The following is an 18443-nucleotide window of genomic DNA, read 5'->3' as shown; positions in this document are numbered from 1 at the left end:
AGTAGACAGACGGGAAGTCGTCATGCTAAGGTCCCAAAGGACCAGCGCACCAGAGCAGCAACCATCGCCAATGATGACAACCGTAGATCGGGAGAGACTGACATGAAACAACACCAACAAACACGAAAACCGACCAGATCCCAGGAGATCCGACGGGCACACAACTCCACACGCCCTCCGTCAGCGCTAGATGCACCACCGGAGCGAGGATAGGGCGGGGAGGACCTTATTCTGACTTCAGGATGTAGCCGCCGCCTCACCATCCCAAAAAGAGACCGAAAAGCAAACTAAAATAAAAACGGAAACTCCCCGCCGGTGAGGAACCGTGATCCGCCACACCTCCAAAGCCCCAAGGGCACTGGAGGCGGAGCGGACCGACGGTATCGCCGGCGAGGAGGATGGAACCCTAGATTGGTTTGTGTCTTTTTTCCGCCGCCTGGGTTGTCGACTTCAACAAGAGTTGTTAACGAACAAAAGATCAACAAACCGTAAGTAGGATCCGACAGCATGTACAGAAGTTTCTTGAAATTCAGATGGACACGGAAAAATTGGATGAAAGCAAAATTTATACCTACAAAAACAGGAACCTTTAATCACACGAGACACGCCAAATTTGCGAAACAGACTGCCTAGCTAGCATCCTCAGGGAGTGACAAGATGGCAATTTCATTGACAGCGAGTGAATACTCAGCTCCTGTCCGTTTTCTGCTGGAAGTTAGCTGAGATATTGACACCACAGATAGAATGCACCTTGCGGACAAATGCGTGACATGATTTGCGGTCGGTGAACATGTATCCGTGTGATGATCTAGCACGCGTGATGAGAAAAATTTGAATTTGTTTTCTCAAATAAATCGTGTAGAGATTTGTTGGCTGAATTCTGCTCAAGCATAAGCCACGTGATACCCTGGAGAAACTCGTGGGGAAGCTCGTCGAGAGCAACATTAATAAAAGCTTATCCCATAAGAGCAAGTACAATAAGGTACAGTCAGCTGGCTATAAGAGATAAAATATTATAAATTTGCTTAGTTGGAAGAGAGAGATTAGGAGAGAGAAGAGGAGTGAGACTACTATCTTTGTAGCAATACTCTAGCACGTGCTCCTAGGCACTATGTGAGACTAAAAGGTGGGGCATGTATTGTAAAAGTACTACGACTTTTATAGCTCATTATTGTATATGTTGAGCTCAAGTTAGCTATAGATGATATGGCTGACTTATATATTATAGCAATTGGCATACTATTATTGGAATTGCTCTAACCATCAGATTATTTAGGTCAACTGGAAGGCTATCCACGTTCTTTTTCTTTACAAGTAACACGTTCAGAAGTTCTTGACCAGTTTCAGGTTTGATAGCACTATGTGGCTTTGCATTCTTGTGGTCAAGGCGTGATTTAGTTGTTGCAAGTAACCAGATTTCTCTGACAATATATAAGAACTTAGTAGGATCAGCGATCGTGTATAAGCACTCAAATTTGAATAGTACAACCTCTGTTCCTAAATATAAAACGTTTTGGGAGTTTAAATTTAAACTGAAGTTCCAAAACATCTTATCTTTATGAACGGATGGAGTACCTACTAGGATCTAACACGACAACGAGGGACTGACCAATGCAAGCTCGCGTTGCTTCTGCCAGCAACATGAAGAATTGAGATGCACAACGCCTCTAACATACATGTTCAGAGACGGGCGCAAAAGCCAAACTCACCGATGCAAGAGCTTCCTCGCGTGGCGTGAAGGCGAAGAGCAACAAGGCCGAGAAATTCATGGAGGTCCTGCACGTGCTTGTCGACTCACGGCATGGAGCGCGACTAGGTCCTCATTTTATTTGGCAAGGGAATGTTTGACAAGAACAGGCATGGCCTCCATGAACTCCTCGAGCTTGCTCCTCTTCAAGATCTCATCGACTTTCTTCGTGGCCTCCATGTGTATATACATATTGTGGAGGTGAATGCAAGCCTGGTTTCCATCCATCTGTATATATATATATGTGTACACATAATATCTTAATATGGTCTAGCGCCGCAGACGCCGGCCGGCCGCAGCAGTGGCACCAATGGATGGCCGTGTGCCTAGATAGCCAGCTAGCTAATTTTAGCTCCGGGTTAATTTTAGCTTTGTTTCTCGACCACATCAAGCAATGACCACATATACACACAGAAAAGCAATCAATTGTAATACATGGACGGCCAAAGCAGTCGCCAGTACACACATACACAGACTGGAGACTGCACATACACAAACACACAGCACAAAGCTAGAATACATAATATTTCCTCCGAAACCCTAGCTAAGCTCAGCAGCTGCCTCCATATGTTATTGTCCCTGCTTCGAGCTAGTTGAAGACGGAGGGATTGGTGGTCGCGCTGCTCACCTGGACCTCCAGCACCTCCAGCTTCCGCTCCAGGCTGTCGAGCTTCTCGTTCAAAGCCGCCAACTTGCTCTTTGTCGTGGCTTCTGCAGCGAGACAAACGAAACGGGTTAGCGAGGCTACCACCGTCTTTAATTATCTGAATGATTCCTTAATCCGTTTACTCTGCACCCACAAATGGTTATATAGTTGTGCGACTTTGCTATGTATCGAGCAGAGTTCAAAGCTAAAAGCTGACGCCAATCTGATTCTTCTCACAGGTTATATAGCTAAAGGATATCATGAATTGACAATTATATAGCTAAAGGATATCATGAATTGACCATAACTAGAACGATTGTCGGAAGGAGCAGAAAACATGGGCATAGCTGTAGCAAACACCTTATCGCTTGTGGGTGTGCCTATATATGGCCATGCCTGAACTGAACTAGTACCAGGGACCATGTTCATGCATTGCCAATGGGGCTGCCAGGCAATGGTCAAAGTCTAAAAAGAACATTTGTTTGTGAGGATACAGAGTTATTATTACCTGGACATGAGCAAAATCTCACAGAACTTATTACATGAGTGTGGAAGCTCAAGCCTCAGGAGAATGTATCATGTGTACCAGCTGCACCAGTAATACTTGGGTCGTCGGATGGTAAATAGAGGAACAAGATCCTTGGGCTGCTGGCATATTTATAAAAGGAACCTCAGGCATTGCTGTTGAATTGTGCGAACATGAACAATCGACCCCTCGTTGTTGACGAAGACACTGCACGTTCGTGGCCTCACCGGTGGCGTCAGCCATGCCCTCAGCCGGAGAAGCTTCTCCCTTGCTGCCTCGTTGAAGCACACCTCCTCCTCGTCATCCCCCGTTGCCTCCGCCGTCAAGCTTGCTCCCATCCCCTCTGAGCTTCATGGCGCAGGGTGACGTGCACAAACAGCTCATGTTTTGACGCCCTCTCCTGTGCCACCCCAGATCCCTCTGTGTTGGGACAGTCTGCCAACTTCACATACCGAAGATGAGGGGCGAATTTTCTAGCCCTTAGCTTCCAATGGTGCCACCATACACGACACAACAGGGGAGACCGGAAGAGAGACAGTGGGGATTCAAGTTGAGAAGGACAAATCACGCAGTTCAGAGATACTATTAAGGTCGTGCTGCAAATGTGCCCTCAGCACACGTGGGCTCTCAACATCACACTTGGTTTTTAGAAACTGGTGTGAAATGTGCAGCAATTGCAACGGTCTGGGATCCCGTGTTGTGCTGCGTGTCTACGATAGTGGCGACTGGCTGATTATAGTGGACAAGTGTGTTTTCATGTTAGCCGCAGAATAAACTCAACTACACGGAACAAGTTTGACCAAGGAACTTCATTTTCCAGATATATATGGCTAAAATAAATATACTGAATTGGAAATACACTTGTGACAGTGCAACTTTTCCTACGCAGAAGTTGGATTCTACACTTGCAAAATGCATCTTGTTACCATATTAGTATTGTTAGAGGCAAATTATTTGCAGATGATAGTACGAGGCACACAAGGAGAATGAGCCAAAGCTCACTGGGCGTGGAGCCGTGGACTAATCATGGTGGCATTCATCTGTTATCTACACACAGCCAAAGATCAACAGCAAAGCCACACAGAGCAATCCATCAGTTATCATCTACCGTCAAGGAGTTACAATGGTGGCCAGTTTACGCGTAACTGAACCGAACCTCATCGGCGACACGAAGGGGGGCTGCTAATGGGGCGGCCGTCGTCGTCGCTCCTCGATCGACCTACACGGAAGAATCAAGGCTTGGAGCGGCACTTCCTTTGGTCTGAATGCAGTTGGAGAGCGCAGATTTACAGACAGAGCTCAGCTGGTGTCGGTCAGAGAGGCGATCTATCTGTCTACCATCTAGTCAATTCAGCTAGAGCAGATCCAGTTCGACCCTACTGCGGCAGGCGAGCAGCCAGAATGGGGAAACGGAGTTGGGGGTCGATCTGGGAGGTGGGAGAGGGGCGCACCGAATCGGAGGAGGAAGTCGAAGAGGCGGCGGACGTTGAGGGAGATGTTGGAGATGAACTCGCGGTTCTCCCAGTCCGCCTGCACCGCGATGCCCACGTTCACCGCGCTCCCCATCCCGCCGCCCGCGCGCGCCATTGCCGCCGGCCCCTTGCTGCTGATGCTTCTTCTTCTTCTCCCTTCCCCCCACCTACCTACGAGTCTATGGAGAAGTCGCTGCCTCTCCCTTCGTTTCAACGCTACGCTTCGGCTGGGCTTTTGGGTTGGGTTTGTGGGCTGGCCATTTGCTCGTATCTATTGGGCCCCGGCCCATCAGTTGTGCTGCATCCGACGGTGAATAGTAGGCCTTAGGTCTAGACCTTTAAGGTATTCTCTCTGAAATCCCTCAAAAAAAAAAAGGTATTCTCTCTGAAAAAAAAAACTAAGCTTCCCTTATATATTTTCTGCTCTAAAAAAAAAGGTCATACTTTTACCACAACAAGACCTGTGTATGTGCACACATGAAAATATGCATAGATGTCTACGACGTTGGAGTCAACACCGCATGGAGCCACTATAACACTGATCACACGGTACGAAATGAATTCTCATGGTTCCACCCAGAGGGATCAATATGTGGCTCTTGATATAGTGAATTGTTTATGGTTACACGACTAGACTTGACGGTGAGAGTGTCGAGTTCTTGTGGGTTAGTGGTTATTTTTGTTTTGGTGATGCTTTTGTACCCCTTCTATTCTTCATTCATAGTACAATGCAAGGGGCAAACTACCTTGAAATGGACATGTCATCCGGCCACGATGGGTTTAGCAATCCTAGGTCTAGAGTACACCTATATAAGATCTGGATACCAAACGGTATTTTCACTACTACACCACCTGCAGGTCGAGAGGCTCTACATCGACATAATGACAAGATTTTGTAGATTTTTTGTGAGAGTAGATCGCTTTTATTAGGCACCATCATACGCTCGTAATCTTGCATTCAGAAAATAAGAGAACAAAGGCAGAAGTAGGGTTGTTCCCATCTTCGAGGACTGGATCTTGGTACATCGTGCGTTGTCAACTCTGTCCTTGTTGAGCATGTACAGTATATGATATTGCTTCGCCCTATGACGATGCCACCTAAAGGTTCCTTAACACCTCAAGATCATATGAACTTCGACCGCACGTCCATATATGAAGATTGTTGATCAACAAAGCAACAAAGTTTGTATCTCCTTGTTGTGGAAAGAGTATTTGACCCCACCACAACCCGTCAAAGCCACGATCAAAACCCTAAAAATAAGCATCCAACGGATCTAGAACGGAATTGCCTGGCACCACCCTCACCCGATGGTCCCTGCCTAGCGGAGCCGAGAGAGCCCCGAATGAATAGGGAAGGGATGATAGTGACATTATTATTTGTCATGCGATGTCACCATCTTGTCATTTTAACCGTGAGACTAAACTCTAGATGAGGAGATGCGACCCTACCCGCCGAAGGACCATCAAACCCTACGTCACTTTTCGGTCTCCTCGGGTGTCGAGGATGGGGCCAATGGTACTGTACTAGTTTTACTGTCGGCTTTATGAACGTTATGAAGAAGAAGCAAATTTGGATTATGGAACATAGGATCAACTTTTTTTTCTTTGCCAAACACAATAGAGGACACAAACATACATGCACTCACCTCAATGCACGCACATCCTATCCTTATAAGTACCTCCGAGACACTGAGTCTAAAAAATTAATTTGATAGATTTTAAAAGTTGATATTGACGAAGTCGCCTTATACTAAAAAAATATTCCGCATGAGAGTGTCAAATCTGGGATTTGTGAAGCGTGTGCGTGTACCGTGTACTGTCGAAATTCGTACTCTACCTGCAACCTCGACGCTGTGTCTGACTCGGACCAACCGGTCCTTCCCTCTTAAGCCGCCGCTCTGCTCTGAAACCCGGCGGCCAGCGCATCCTCCCACTATGGCGGCGGCGGCAGAGCCAGCAACCGATGAGGGGACGATGAGCATATACAAGGCGGCGCGGCGCATCAAGCGGCGGGAGAGCACCCTGTACAACGCGCTGCGGAGCGTGGCGGACGACGCGGCGTTCGTGGCCGAGATCGCGGCGCTGTGGCCGGCGCTGCCGCTGGTCGCCAACCTCCGCTGCGGCCTCTGGTACACGCAGCCGCGCGCCCTCGCCGCCACCTGCTACTTCAAGTCCACCGACGGCCACGCCGGCAACTGGGGCTTCTCCACCGCCCGCCTCAATCTCCACCTCGCCCTCCTCGCCGGTATGTATGCATCTTTGCTCTATATCTGTTCACCATCCGGAAATTGTCATGCCAAGTTTGCATTCGGCTGTTCTTTATACCGTATTGGAAATATATGGATTTAGTGCCTACTTCAAAACTCAAAACTGATGCAGGTGAAGGTGTCCCTTTCCTTTCAAACATGATTGAAATTATAGTTTGTGGTTATTCTGAAGTGAGCTATGCTAAATGTTCTATTTAGGTATCCAGAATTAGGATTTGGGTTCTAGCATTGCAGTACCCCCATTTTTTCTTTCAAAAACCACCTATTCTCCATTGGTTGTAACAGCAGTTAGGTCAATCATATCTTCTTTGGTATTTAGCCATATCAACTTAATGTAATCGGCATTTATCTAACTAGATTTCACAACGCAAGACAGCAACTGCAAATTGTCTAGGTGTAGAAACTTTGCTTCTTTGGTTCACTCATATTTGAATTTGCTTATGGTGACCTTAATTTGCTCTGGTTTTGGCCTTTCGGACAGGGGAAAGAGGAGGATGCATAATAGTCGATTCAACAAGGAAAGGGAAGCGATTTCCTGATAGTATGTCAAAAACCATACCGATTTGGTGTTGTGTCCTGAACCGAGCCATTCAGAGGCATCGGCTGCGAGCTATCAACCAAGGTAGCGGATTGAATTCGGCAATGGTTGGTACATGAATTGCTTAGATTTATTCGAATATGCATGCATGTCCTCTAATTTCCATTGTTCTCTTTTTCTGTGTGCCTAGGCTTTCACATTGTCGATGTAATTTTTTTGGTAAACGGCATGTTACATATGCCCAGTTGAGTGTTATACTTATATTCAGTTGATATTAGGGAGCAAATAATTTCTCTAGAAAACTAAACAGTCCAGTACTAGAAATAACATTGCTTCAACAGCAACAAGAACGGAGCCTTTTGTCCCAAGGAAATTGGTGTAGGCTGGAGACGAAACCCAACAAAAACCTGTGGCAACCAAAGTATTGACTGTGGAGAGAGAGAGTAAAGTGAGGTGTTGTGGTGTGGATTTCTGATTTCCATGCAGCCCAATCAAGTGCCAAAGAAATAACACTGCTGTCATGTTTTTTTTATTTGTTTTATGATAGCTTATGGCCCTGACTGCGTGGTACTAATGTCATGATTTAACAATTTATTCACTTTATTACTCCGTATTAACAATCATCAACACTACTATTTTCTGGATGAAGTCATAACTCATAACACCTTGTATAGTAGTTGAATTACTATATCTTCCTCGTCTGTTGTTTGAATCAGTATTTCATGTTGCTTGTTTTCTTTTCTTAAGAATAATATAATTCTATGTTTTGTTGTTCTCATTTGTTGTAATTTTATCTGATAGTCAGTTGCTGTACCAAAAGGGAATGAGGAAAAGTACTCCGGTTCATCAAACTGGGATAGCTCAGTTCATCTTCCTGTGTGGGTTCTTGGTACCGAGAAAAATGCTATAGAGGGGCGTATTGAAGAATGGGCAGACCAATTTGAATTGTGCGGTGCAGACATTCATTCTCTTTCATTAGGTTTGCAGAAACCACTACGCCCACTATGGATATCACAAAGTACACGCATTTGGTTAAATGAAGTTCCCGAGCATGGGTTATGGGAATTCACTCCCATCATATTAGTTTCAGCATCTGCATCAGGTACAGTACCTACACAAAGGATGTCTTCAGAGTACAGCTGGCGCTATATTCCAGGCGCAGGAGATGATGAAGAGAGTTGGGCACGTGGCCTAACTCCTGCGTTATTTTGGAAGCATTCTTATGATCTACTTGATGGTGGACCAGATCTGTGTAATCAGTTAGTTGCTGATATTGTTGAAAAGGATAGGGTTTATCGTGCACAGAGAGGTGAATATTCTCCCCAAATTACAGTGAAGCATCTAAAGTCCTCGAGCCATAATGATCCTTATTGTCATGGAGATCATACCACAATCACACAATCTATGAACCCAGACCCTTCAGCAATTGCTCCAACAAATGCACAATATTCCAGTGATGGTCATATTGTCTTCTGGATTGGGGCATCAAACCTTGCAGTATCATCTACCAGGCAAGGTATAACGATTAAGTGGATGCGCGCTATCTTTACTCCTATGCTATTAGTTTAGGAATTAAAGTTTAATTGACACCAGTAATGGGCCCTGATGATACTTATTTCTCTATGTCTTTCATGTAGTTGCAGATGGCTTGCCTGATGTGGACTGCATACTGAACTGTGATAGCACATCAAGATCGCCTTGTGGTTCATCAGAAAATTCTTACCTCGAGCTACCTATTGTGGTTCGTGATATTCTCTTCAACCCTTGGCGCTTTCTGTATGTAAACATTCTCAACTTGTATACTTCAATTCTGGCAGGGTTCCAAGGATGACAGGTTTTCTTTGTTGAAAAATCTCCCAAGAGCAATTAACTTTGCAAAGAAAAAATTGACCGCAGATGGAAAAATGCTACTGTGCTGTCAAACTGGTGAGTTTTCATTTTCCTTTTACCGTTTAAAAATTACCATTGTGCCACTGTCGGTGGTGTGGCAGACGATGACAAACCTATTTGGTAGAGTGGCTCCTTTGCCACAGCACTAAATGTCGGCATCCAATGTTCATTGGACCCCACGGATGCTGATGCAGCCGAAAGGTGTTTTGTTTAGACGCCCATGGTTTGTAAAGTTCATGCCACACATCATTTTAGAAATAAGTTAGAATGGGGATTATTTTCAGAAATATTTGTTAGAAATTTTTACTGAATAAAATAAAGAAAATTGTATCTGGTTCTGTTTGTCCTTTTGGCTTAGTTCTTCCTTTTTACCTTTTCAGGTGAAGATATAAGCATTTGTGTGGCTTTGGCAATAATAACAAGGTTATTCAATGATAGCGGTAAGCATAATCATGAATGTGAACATAACTATTTCTTACAAGAAAAAGGGGTGTTTCACTCTCTTATAAATCCGCATGGCTGCATGACACACTGAATTCTTTTTATGAACATAAAGATGTTAAATAGTGGCCAAAAAAATGTTAAAGACAAAGTTGTCTAAATTTGGATGTATCTAGACGTGATTTAGTGCATAGATACATCCAAATTTAGACAAAGTTGAGACATCCTTTGTTGGACGGAGGGAGTATATATAGCGAGTCTATTTATATGAAACTAATAAGTACTTATCTGTCTCAAGGATGCTTTGACTGTGGTGATTCTTTTGCGAAAAGAGACATTACAAAGTTGGAGATGAGGAAGAGACTAGTATTCATTTGCAAGTATGCTGTCAATGCGCGGCCATCAAGAGGGAACTTAAGACAGGTCTATAGTTTCCTTTGCAACGAAAAGGAGCAACTATCTTGCTAGTCGTGGTCATAAGCTATTTGCATGCCCTGCAAAATGCACCCGATGAGGTATTCCATTCTCATCATTTGCCACAGGGAACTGATATGGCTTATCAGTATCACTGTTGATTGGCTAGTGCATCAAGAATTAATGATCCCAGGTTGTCTCGGACAACACCATGGAGATGGCCTCATAGTGATCAGCATTTATTCAGGTCAATGTAAATCAATATGCACTGGCGTGGCAAATACAGGGTAAACCCGCTTTGGTATCAGAGTTCAGCAAGAGATAATACTGATTGAAGATTTGAGATTTAATAGTGAACAGAAAGGAGGAACTAACTATTGTAGATTTCTCCTGTTGGTACCTGGTGGTAATTGGAGCCTCTGTTTTGACAATTTGATATTCTATTTGTATCAGCACCTAGTGTTATCATTTTTTGTTTGCTACTTGGGCACTTTGTTACTGAGGAAGAAACAACGAGGATGCAAACAATGAGAACCATTGAAATTTTATATGCTAGTTTCAATGTACAGATTGCTTCAAGGGAAGCCCCAAACCCATCTCATTTTTTCTTTCTGGGGCTCCAGACAAAATAGCAATCCAATGGGATCTTTCATTTGTTCAAAACTTTCAAGAGACTCCAACCCCATCTCAAATTTGAAATGGAAATGAGATGATCATTGTCCACATCTCTTTCCCACCTGTTCACTACCGATCATTTCGTGAAAATGTCATAGGATTTGTGATAATATAAGCACTGTTTGAATTTGATATTCTGTTGATACATGGTTTAATATTTATCTTGGAATTATTGTGATGGCAAAACGATCATGAAGTATAAAACATGTTGTAGAATTTGGCAAGAGAAATGTGCAAATGAGGTTTTCCATTTGGTATCATGTTAGCTAACTTGTCTAAGGATCATCTAAATTGCGCTAAGAGCATCTCCAACAGGTGATTTATATGCAAAGGCAAAAAAAAAATTGCTCCAATCGAAGCAATTGGAGGACAACGGGTTTTGGGACGCCAACTTGTCAAACTGTTGAAGTATCGATGTGTCTATGTATGAAACTATCTGTATTGAAATGGAAGGTTTAATTATATGTCAACATCGAATTGCGATGGACATCACTGTATAGAGCACCTCGAATAGCAGATTTTTTGTGATCTAAAAACTGTATACACACAAAAAAACGGTGATGCATATTAACTTTTTCTGTAAACCTTGTAATTTGAAATGCCGTAAGGTTTTTTCCTTTGCTCTTGCAGCACAGGATATCATAGCCCCACATCAGGACTGGTTTACAGAACCTAAGCAAGCTTCGTTCTGGTTTTACACTGGCTTGGGAAAATGCGATTTCAATTGGACACATCTCATATTGGCCAATGAAAAGCCCAAAAAGTAATCTACCTGGTAGAATAAGAATTGAGAAACAACGCATATTCTGCCTGCGTCAAGCTGCAACTAACCTGGGACTGCAATTCCGAACTCTCAATGGACAAAACTGAATCACAAAACGGAGAAAACAAACTAAAAGACCAGTGACAACAGGTATATCTGATAATATGACAAGTTCCTCAAAATCTGAGCAGAAGATACTACAAATGCCTCACAAAACACAGGTGGTGACACGAGTCTTTTCTAGTTATAATTAAGCATTCAGCAACACTGCCACAAGGATACCATCCTAAACAAAGCAAAGCTTGATAGTGAACATATGGAAAGACAGAAATATTCTTATTTCTTCTTGGCAGCCTCTCCAGCCTTGGTCTGCAAAATGGAGCACAGAAAACATATTTGGTCACATGCTCAACCAACAATGCATTTCAAGGTTCAATGAGTAACATGCGTGAGAAATGCAGTGCTGAAACTGACCTTCTTGACACCACGGATCTTCTTTGTTCTGTTCTTCCTTTCCTTGATCTGCTTGCGGGACTTCTCCACCTTAGTAGCAAGACCGTTCTGTGGAGAATACCAAGATATTAGATACTTCAACATGTAAATGTAAAGAGTAAATCATGCATTTGTATGAGAAACTTCAAACACATAAATGATCTCAGTAATCAATAAGAGAAAATTCAAACATGTAAATGATCCCAGTAAAATCACAGATCTATACATTGCAACAGAGTAGCAGCGTGAGCCATCTGGACAGAATTACGGACACACATGTTGAGATAATGAAACTTTCTCATAAACAGACACATCAATACAGGTCTATGATTTTCATACAGTAGGCATGCCACGCTACAAAAGATGTGCATTATTTCAACCAAGTAACATTATCTGTTTCCTATAAATAGATTTTGGAATAAACATAAGTGCAGGCCATGATGCTGCAATTAGGAACAAATATAACTCTGGTCACCGAGCTCGGTAACAAAGATAACTAATCAACTAGCTCAGTTTCACATTAAGCTCATCAGTAAAACTGTAGTGCTGGCCACATAGAGGCATCTCCCATACAAACATTCAGCTCAACTACTTATGTGTATCCTCAATACTTTAGCTAATTTACCAACATGAATGGTAGAGATACAGCAAACAGCACAATATTGCCACAACTTGAGCAATAAGGTCACAATAGATTAATGATATGGTTAAGTCTTGTACTTAATTCTCCAAACACCAGTGGATTGGGCAGAGATTAAGTTGAACTGAACAAAGACTCAACCTGCAACCCATGACTAACTCATGAGTAAAACAACCAACCAAACAGGTAGAACAAGCTAACCCACCATAACTAGCCCTTTCAATTTCCATTTTATAAGCTAACCCGCTAAATCTTAGATTGGCTCATCAGGTTAGTTGTGAAACACAAAATATAGGCAAGCTAACCTAGCTATCTCAACTCGAACTGAACGGTGACTAACTAAGGGAACAGCTAAAAATCACCGAGAAGCAACAAGTTTACCACATTACGATCCCTGAGTGAGCACAGAGGAAACGAAGACGAGTTTTCAGTGCGAAGAATAAACGAGTGCGGAACGATTCGTACCCTGATGAGGCGGTACTTGGGCTCGAACTTCTTGGCGGACTCGAGGTTGTCGTAGATGAGGCCGAACCCGGAGGACTTGCCGCCTCCGAAGTGGGTGCGGAACTTGAAGACGAAGATGCAGTTGGTGTCCTTGACGTCGTACACCTTGGCCAGCCTCTCCTTGAGCTCAGCCTGCGCAGAAACGACCTTTTAAACATCCGCCACGAAAACGTAACAAGCACAGAGGAAAGGGGGGGTGAGATCTCCGACCTTGGAGACGTTGGCGCGGCCGGGGTGGATGACCTCGAGCACGAACTGCTTGCGGGCGAGCAGGCGGTTGGTCATGAACTTGCGGGTGCGGAGGGTGACCGCCGTGTTGGTCTTGACGTCCGCCATGGCTGGTGGTGCGGCCTCGCTTCGCGGGGAGCTGTCTGCGGAGGAAGCGGCGGCGGCGGCGGCGCGAGAATGGAAGAAGCGGAGGCACGAGAGGGATGGCGGAGGTGCGTGAGGATGTATATATGTTGGGAAACCCTAGCGAGTTAATCGTTTCGTCTGTGGGCCGAGTTGGGCTCTTCCTGTCCTGGTATTGTTTTTCTTGCGTGATGGGCCTTCAAGATCTGACCGATTTCGGAAGGAATTGTTTCCCTCCAGTGTAAGGCCCAATTATTCCTAGAACACATGTTACACAGCCCACAGCAATGTCCAATAAAAACGACGACCAAAGAAGAAGAGTGGGTTCCCTCGAGAAAGGAAGAGGGACGAAAATAGGAAAATGCATCCATGCTTATGGGTGCCAACTGCCAAGCACCCACGACATTCTAAAAAAGAAATTGTAATTTAAAGAGGAATAAAAAATTCAAATCCTTTTGGGAACCAAAGATGGTTAAGTATTATACTTGTATAAACATGTTTGGACTCGAAATGATTCCCATGGTATCTTGGAAAAAAACAAATTTACGACGAATATAGCGTGAATAATACATGGAAATGGGGCTTGCTCGATTATGTCTTTTTTTTCCTAGGATACCATGGGAATCATTTCGAGCACAAACATTTTTATATGAGTACTATACTTAATCATCTTTTGTTTCTAGGAGGATTTGAATTATTTTTTCAATATTTGACTTACCACGAGTTCTGAAATTAATGGGGTGCATAGCACCCATGTGCCAAAAATTCGCGCCCGAAGAAACAAAAGTGAAACAGGTGCAAATACATCACAAAACATTTTGCAGCCACAAAGGAAAGAATGTTCTTAAATTACTTCCCCGTGTAAAGGCCCAAGTACTTCCTACAAAACAATGTCCTGAAACTATGTATTTCTGAATTGTGAACCTATTTCTTGCTATAAATGGACACAGTGCTCTTGTTCCTGCAAAATAATAAGTGTATCATCCTTCTTATGTAAATTTTTGTATAATTGAGGGTTCTTAATATTTCATAGCCAAACGATTGCATGTAAGCCCTCCATGTGTTCTTCCACAGTATGTTCTTATAGTTGCATTATGTTAAATTACATATTATTTCTAAGAATGATTTGAATTACTATATTCCCGAAGAGGGTACTTAGATCGTCGAAAGACTCCCACCACCAAACCATTACCGCTACATACTCCTAATTGCAGCACCTATACAATTATACGACTCCCTCCGATTCATATTAATTGACTTCAATATGGATGCATCTAGAACTAAAATGTGTCTAGATACATCCATATTAGGTCAATTAATATGAACCCGAGGGACTACCTCCCACAACTTCGCAAAATAAACTTCTTTGAAATTCTAAAAAAAACTTATTAAATCATCGGCAAAGGGGTGGGGTTCAAATTTAATGTGAAGTTGCATTGTCCTCCTAACATAAAGAAAGGAGATGCCTCTGTTATGTAATGCAACTCCTTCCATTTGCTCATGGTTCTAAGAGAGAGTTACATGGAGATTCACAGAGAGAATGCCACCAGCTTATTCATCTTCCTAGGGTAACACATGCATCTCTAGAGCCAGGATCGCTGCTCCAACGCCATGTGGGCGAGTCCTTGTTCCGCAAACATGTGCGGATTTTTTCAAGGAATGACAGAGAGGGGGAACCCGACAGGTAATAACATCATCTAGCACATGTACAACTACATCGTAAGTAGTTTATGTTTTGTTGAAAAAATGATGTTTTTGGTGATGGGTACCTCGAGTCTCGCAAAATCCTTCCCTAGTTTGGAGGCGTCTGGGTTTTGTTGTTGAAGTGAAAGCACTAGGGATGTGTTCTTCTTTGTACGGTCGACCAGACCTTATGTGCTCATGTGGTCTCTTTGATTTTTTTTATCCTGAATCCCTGCACGATAGCTGATGACCCACAAGTACAGGGGATCGCAACAGTCTTCGCGGGAAGTAAAACCCAATTTATTGATTCGACACAAGGGGAGACAAAGAATACTTGAAAGCCTTAACAGCGGAGTTGTCAATTCAGCTGCACCTGGAAACAGACTTGCTCGCAAGAGTTTATCGATACTAACGGTTTTATAGCGGTAGCGTAGTGAAATAACGACGAGCAGAGTAACAAAGATAGCAGTAGTGATTATAGTAAACAACAGGATTAAAATATTGTAGGCACAGGGATGGATGAACGGGCGTTGCATGGATGAGAGAAACTCATGTAACAATCAAGGTACGGCATTTGCAGATAATAATAAAACGGTATCCAAGTACTAATCAATCAGTAGGCATGTATTCCATATATAGTCGTACGTGCTCGCAATGAGAAACTTGCACAATATCTTTTGTCCTACCAGCCGGTGGCAGCCGGGCCTCTAGGGAATCTACTGAAAATTAAGGTACTCCTTTTAATAGAGCACCGGAGCAAAGCATTAACACTCCGTGAACATATGTGATCCTCATATCACCGCCTTCCCCTTCGGTTGTCCCAATTTCTATCACTTTGGGACCTCGGGTTCCGGACAACAATACGTGTATACAACTTGCAGGTAAGATCATAAAACAATGCATATAATCATGAAACAATAACATGTTCAGATCTGAGATCATGGCACTCGGGCCCTAGTAACAAGCATTAAGCATAACAAGTTGCAACAATATCATAAAAGTACCAATTACGGATACTAGGCACTATGCCCTAACAATCTTATGCTATTACATGACCAATCTCATCCAATCCCTACCATCCCCTTCAGCCTACAGCGGGGGAATTACTCACACATGGATGGGAGAAACATGGTGGTCGATGGAGAGGCGTCGGTGGTGATGATGGCGATGATCTCCTCCAATTCCCCGTCCCGGCGAGGTGCCAGAACGGAGTTTCTGGTCCCGAGACGGAGTTTCGCGACGGTGGCGGCGTACTGGATGGTTTCTGGCGACTTCGACTTCCCCTTCTCGCGTTTTTAGATCGAAACCCTTAAGTAGTCCAGAGGGGGCGTCAGAGGCTGGCCGAGGGGGCCACACGCTAGGGCGGCGCGCCCCCCCCTACAGGCCGCGCCGGCCTAGTGTCTGGGGGGCCTGGGCCTCCCCCGGGCCTGCCCTTTTGGCTCCGTGATTCTTCTGGAAAAATAAGCCCTTCGACATAAATTCCGAGGATTTTCCTGAAAGTTGAATTTCTGCACAAAAAACGAGACACCAGAGCAATTCTGCTGAAAACAGCGTTAGTCCGTGTTAGTTGTATCCAAAATACACAAATTAGAGGCAAAACAATAGCAAAAGTATTCGGGAAAGTAGATACGTTTTGGACGTATCAATAGCCGACTTGCCAGCAAGACTTATCCTTTTCGGTTAGGTGGAGTAGACCTTCGTTGCTCTGCGCATGTCATCCTTTGTGCTCCACTACATATATAAAAAAATGTACAAGGTAGGTTAAGCAACAACATATCAGCGAACCCTGGCTAACCCATTAGCCCGTAAAGCCTAGCTAGAACAAAGGTGCCTAATAGCCTAGCCAGACTCATCGGGCAGGGAATCCCATCCTCAACAAAGTCTTTTACATTTTCTACGATGTAATGGAGCGATAACGCCAAATCATACACCTGCATGCCAATCTATCTATGTGCGAGCTTTGGCGGATCTACAGCTTGCTTGGGGGGTGCACATGACACCGGGTGAAAACAAATTTCTTTGTATAACAACATTTTTTCACCATGTATGCACCCTGTAAAAAATAATTTGTACCTGATGTGGCACCCGTATGCACCCTGGTGGAAAATTCTCTAGCTCCGCCGCTAGGTGCGAGTATACATATGATGGACGGACCTACACCGAGGGAAGCCCATGATTATCCCTCGGGAGCGAGGAGAAATTAAATGGCCTCAAGTTGTTGTATGCACTATGTTATTGTCCCTTGAGATGTAATAAGTACTTCTGAACAAAATATGCTAGGTTTTAATAAAAGGTTGTGTGCATCATCACGCTGCAGAAGCCGGGTTTATCCCTTTTCAAAAAAAAAAAAAAAAAAAAACACTATGTTATGTCCCTCGGCAAGTTCTACGACCTTCAGCGCGATGTCGGAAGATGGTCCATTTCTTATTTTCTTCTCATATATGATTTGTATCGTATTTCTTGTTTCCTCTCTTTTTCTAATAAGGTAGTTGTGCCCATATGTACTGTCTCGACTACTTTTGACATGCGTGACTTTGTTAACACAATGTCTTTGTCGATAAAGAGTCAGTTACCCCTTTTTTTTAGTTCTGACTTGTGTCTAATTTCGGACGACACTGCACTACGAGTCTATGTCAAATTCCACATCAAATTATCGTCACCTATTGAGGTAACTACTTGGCCTTCTTACCATCATCCCAATTCCTACTTCCGTAGAGTCCCAAAATTCCCAAGTCCCGAGCTCAGACAAAACAAGCGCGGTACCATCACCGTACATACCAGTCAACGATTCTAATCTCTTTCTTATTTTGACCCATAGGCAGGTAGTTGCGGCTACCTTGCCACGATGAGGTCGTGCGTTTGTGTTTGCTTCGTCATCCTTCATCCGGTGCCACTCTCGTTGCGTAGTCAGTGATGGAACAGGTGAGAAAAACTCGTTCGCTGGAACGCAAGCGAACTCGGAAGCCGAGCTTGCCAGAAAATCAACCTGACTTTGAATGGCTAGGCCGGGGTGGTTGTTCTCGTATCATCAGAGTTCGAACCTTAGATTTTACATTTGCGTGTCTTGTGAAGATGAAATATTTTCTTAGTTAGAGGTTCGAACTTTTAAAATTCTATAATATGCATGATGATTTTGTCAATCTTAAGATTAGATCTACTGACCCCAACCTCCTCCCGCACGACCCCAACCGAGCCCCCACCACACCCCCTCCTCCTGCCGCCGCCGCCAGTGGCGCCGCCGGGCAAAGCCCCGGTGGTGTGGCGGCGGCGGGGGGTCTTCCTCTGATGCGCTGGGAAGTGCCCGGCCTAGTCTTCGCGTGGTATTCTGGGACGGCGTCAAGATGGTGGAGACGACGTCGCGTCGGAATAAGGATGCTGGAGCTCGATCCCCATC

General features: G+C 44.0%; 3 protein-coding genes across 5 annotated transcripts; 1 reads left to right on the top strand and 2 right to left on the bottom strand.

Moving 5' to 3' along the window:
• Positions 1-2134: 2134 nt before the first annotated feature.
• Positions 2135-4517, bottom strand: LOC124683660 (probable protein BRICK1). Its single transcript, XM_047218135.1, has 2 exons — positions 4371-4517; positions 2135-2458 (listed from the first exon to the last, which is right to left on the bottom strand). The coding sequence occupies exons 1-2, from the start codon at positions 4504-4506 to the stop codon at positions 2337-2339; spliced, it is 258 nt and encodes an 85-aa protein (XP_047074091.1). The 5' UTR covers positions 4507-4517; the 3' UTR covers positions 2135-2336.
• Positions 4518-6363: 1846 nt separating this feature from the next.
• Positions 6364-10446, top strand: LOC124693582 (tRNA A64-2'-O-ribosylphosphate transferase). 3 transcript variants are annotated; one of them, XM_047227080.1, is made up of 7 exons: positions 6364-6636; positions 7140-7280; positions 8002-8712; positions 8834-8937; positions 9014-9122; positions 9467-9526; positions 9826-10446. In XM_047227080.1, exons 1-7 carry the CDS (start codon positions 6366-6368, stop codon positions 9993-9995), a joined length of 1566 nt encoding a protein of 521 aa, XP_047083036.1. In that variant the 5' UTR covers positions 6364-6365; the 3' UTR covers positions 9996-10446. The 3 variants fall into 3 exon arrangements, with proteins under 3 accessions (XP_047083036.1, XP_047083030.1, XP_047083024.1); XM_047227074.1 differs by having other exon boundaries at positions 7140-7303; positions 7998-8712; positions 8840-8937; XM_047227068.1 differs by having other exon boundaries at positions 7140-7303; positions 7998-8712.
• Positions 10447-11509: 1063 nt separating this feature from the next.
• Positions 11510-13410, bottom strand: LOC124683659 (40S ribosomal protein S24-1). The gene is made up of 4 exons (XM_047218134.1): positions 13226-13410; positions 12977-13147; positions 11854-11940; positions 11510-11748 (listed from the first exon to the last, which is right to left on the bottom strand). Exons 1-4 carry the CDS (start codon positions 13349-13351, stop codon positions 11716-11718), a joined length of 417 nt encoding a protein of 138 aa, XP_047074090.1. The 5' UTR covers positions 13352-13410; the 3' UTR covers positions 11510-11715.
• Between the last annotated feature and the right edge of the window lie 5033 nt (positions 13411-18443).

The sequence above is a fragment of the Lolium rigidum genome, chromosome 1, assembly GCF_022539505.1.
Source record: "Lolium rigidum isolate FL_2022 chromosome 1, APGP_CSIRO_Lrig_0.1, whole genome shotgun sequence".
In the NCBI taxonomy this organism is placed as follows: Eukaryota; Viridiplantae; Streptophyta; class Magnoliopsida; order Poales; family Poaceae; genus Lolium; species Lolium rigidum.
The sequence above is the reverse complement of the archived record's forward strand: the minus strand, read 5'-3'. Positions and strand labels throughout refer to the sequence as shown.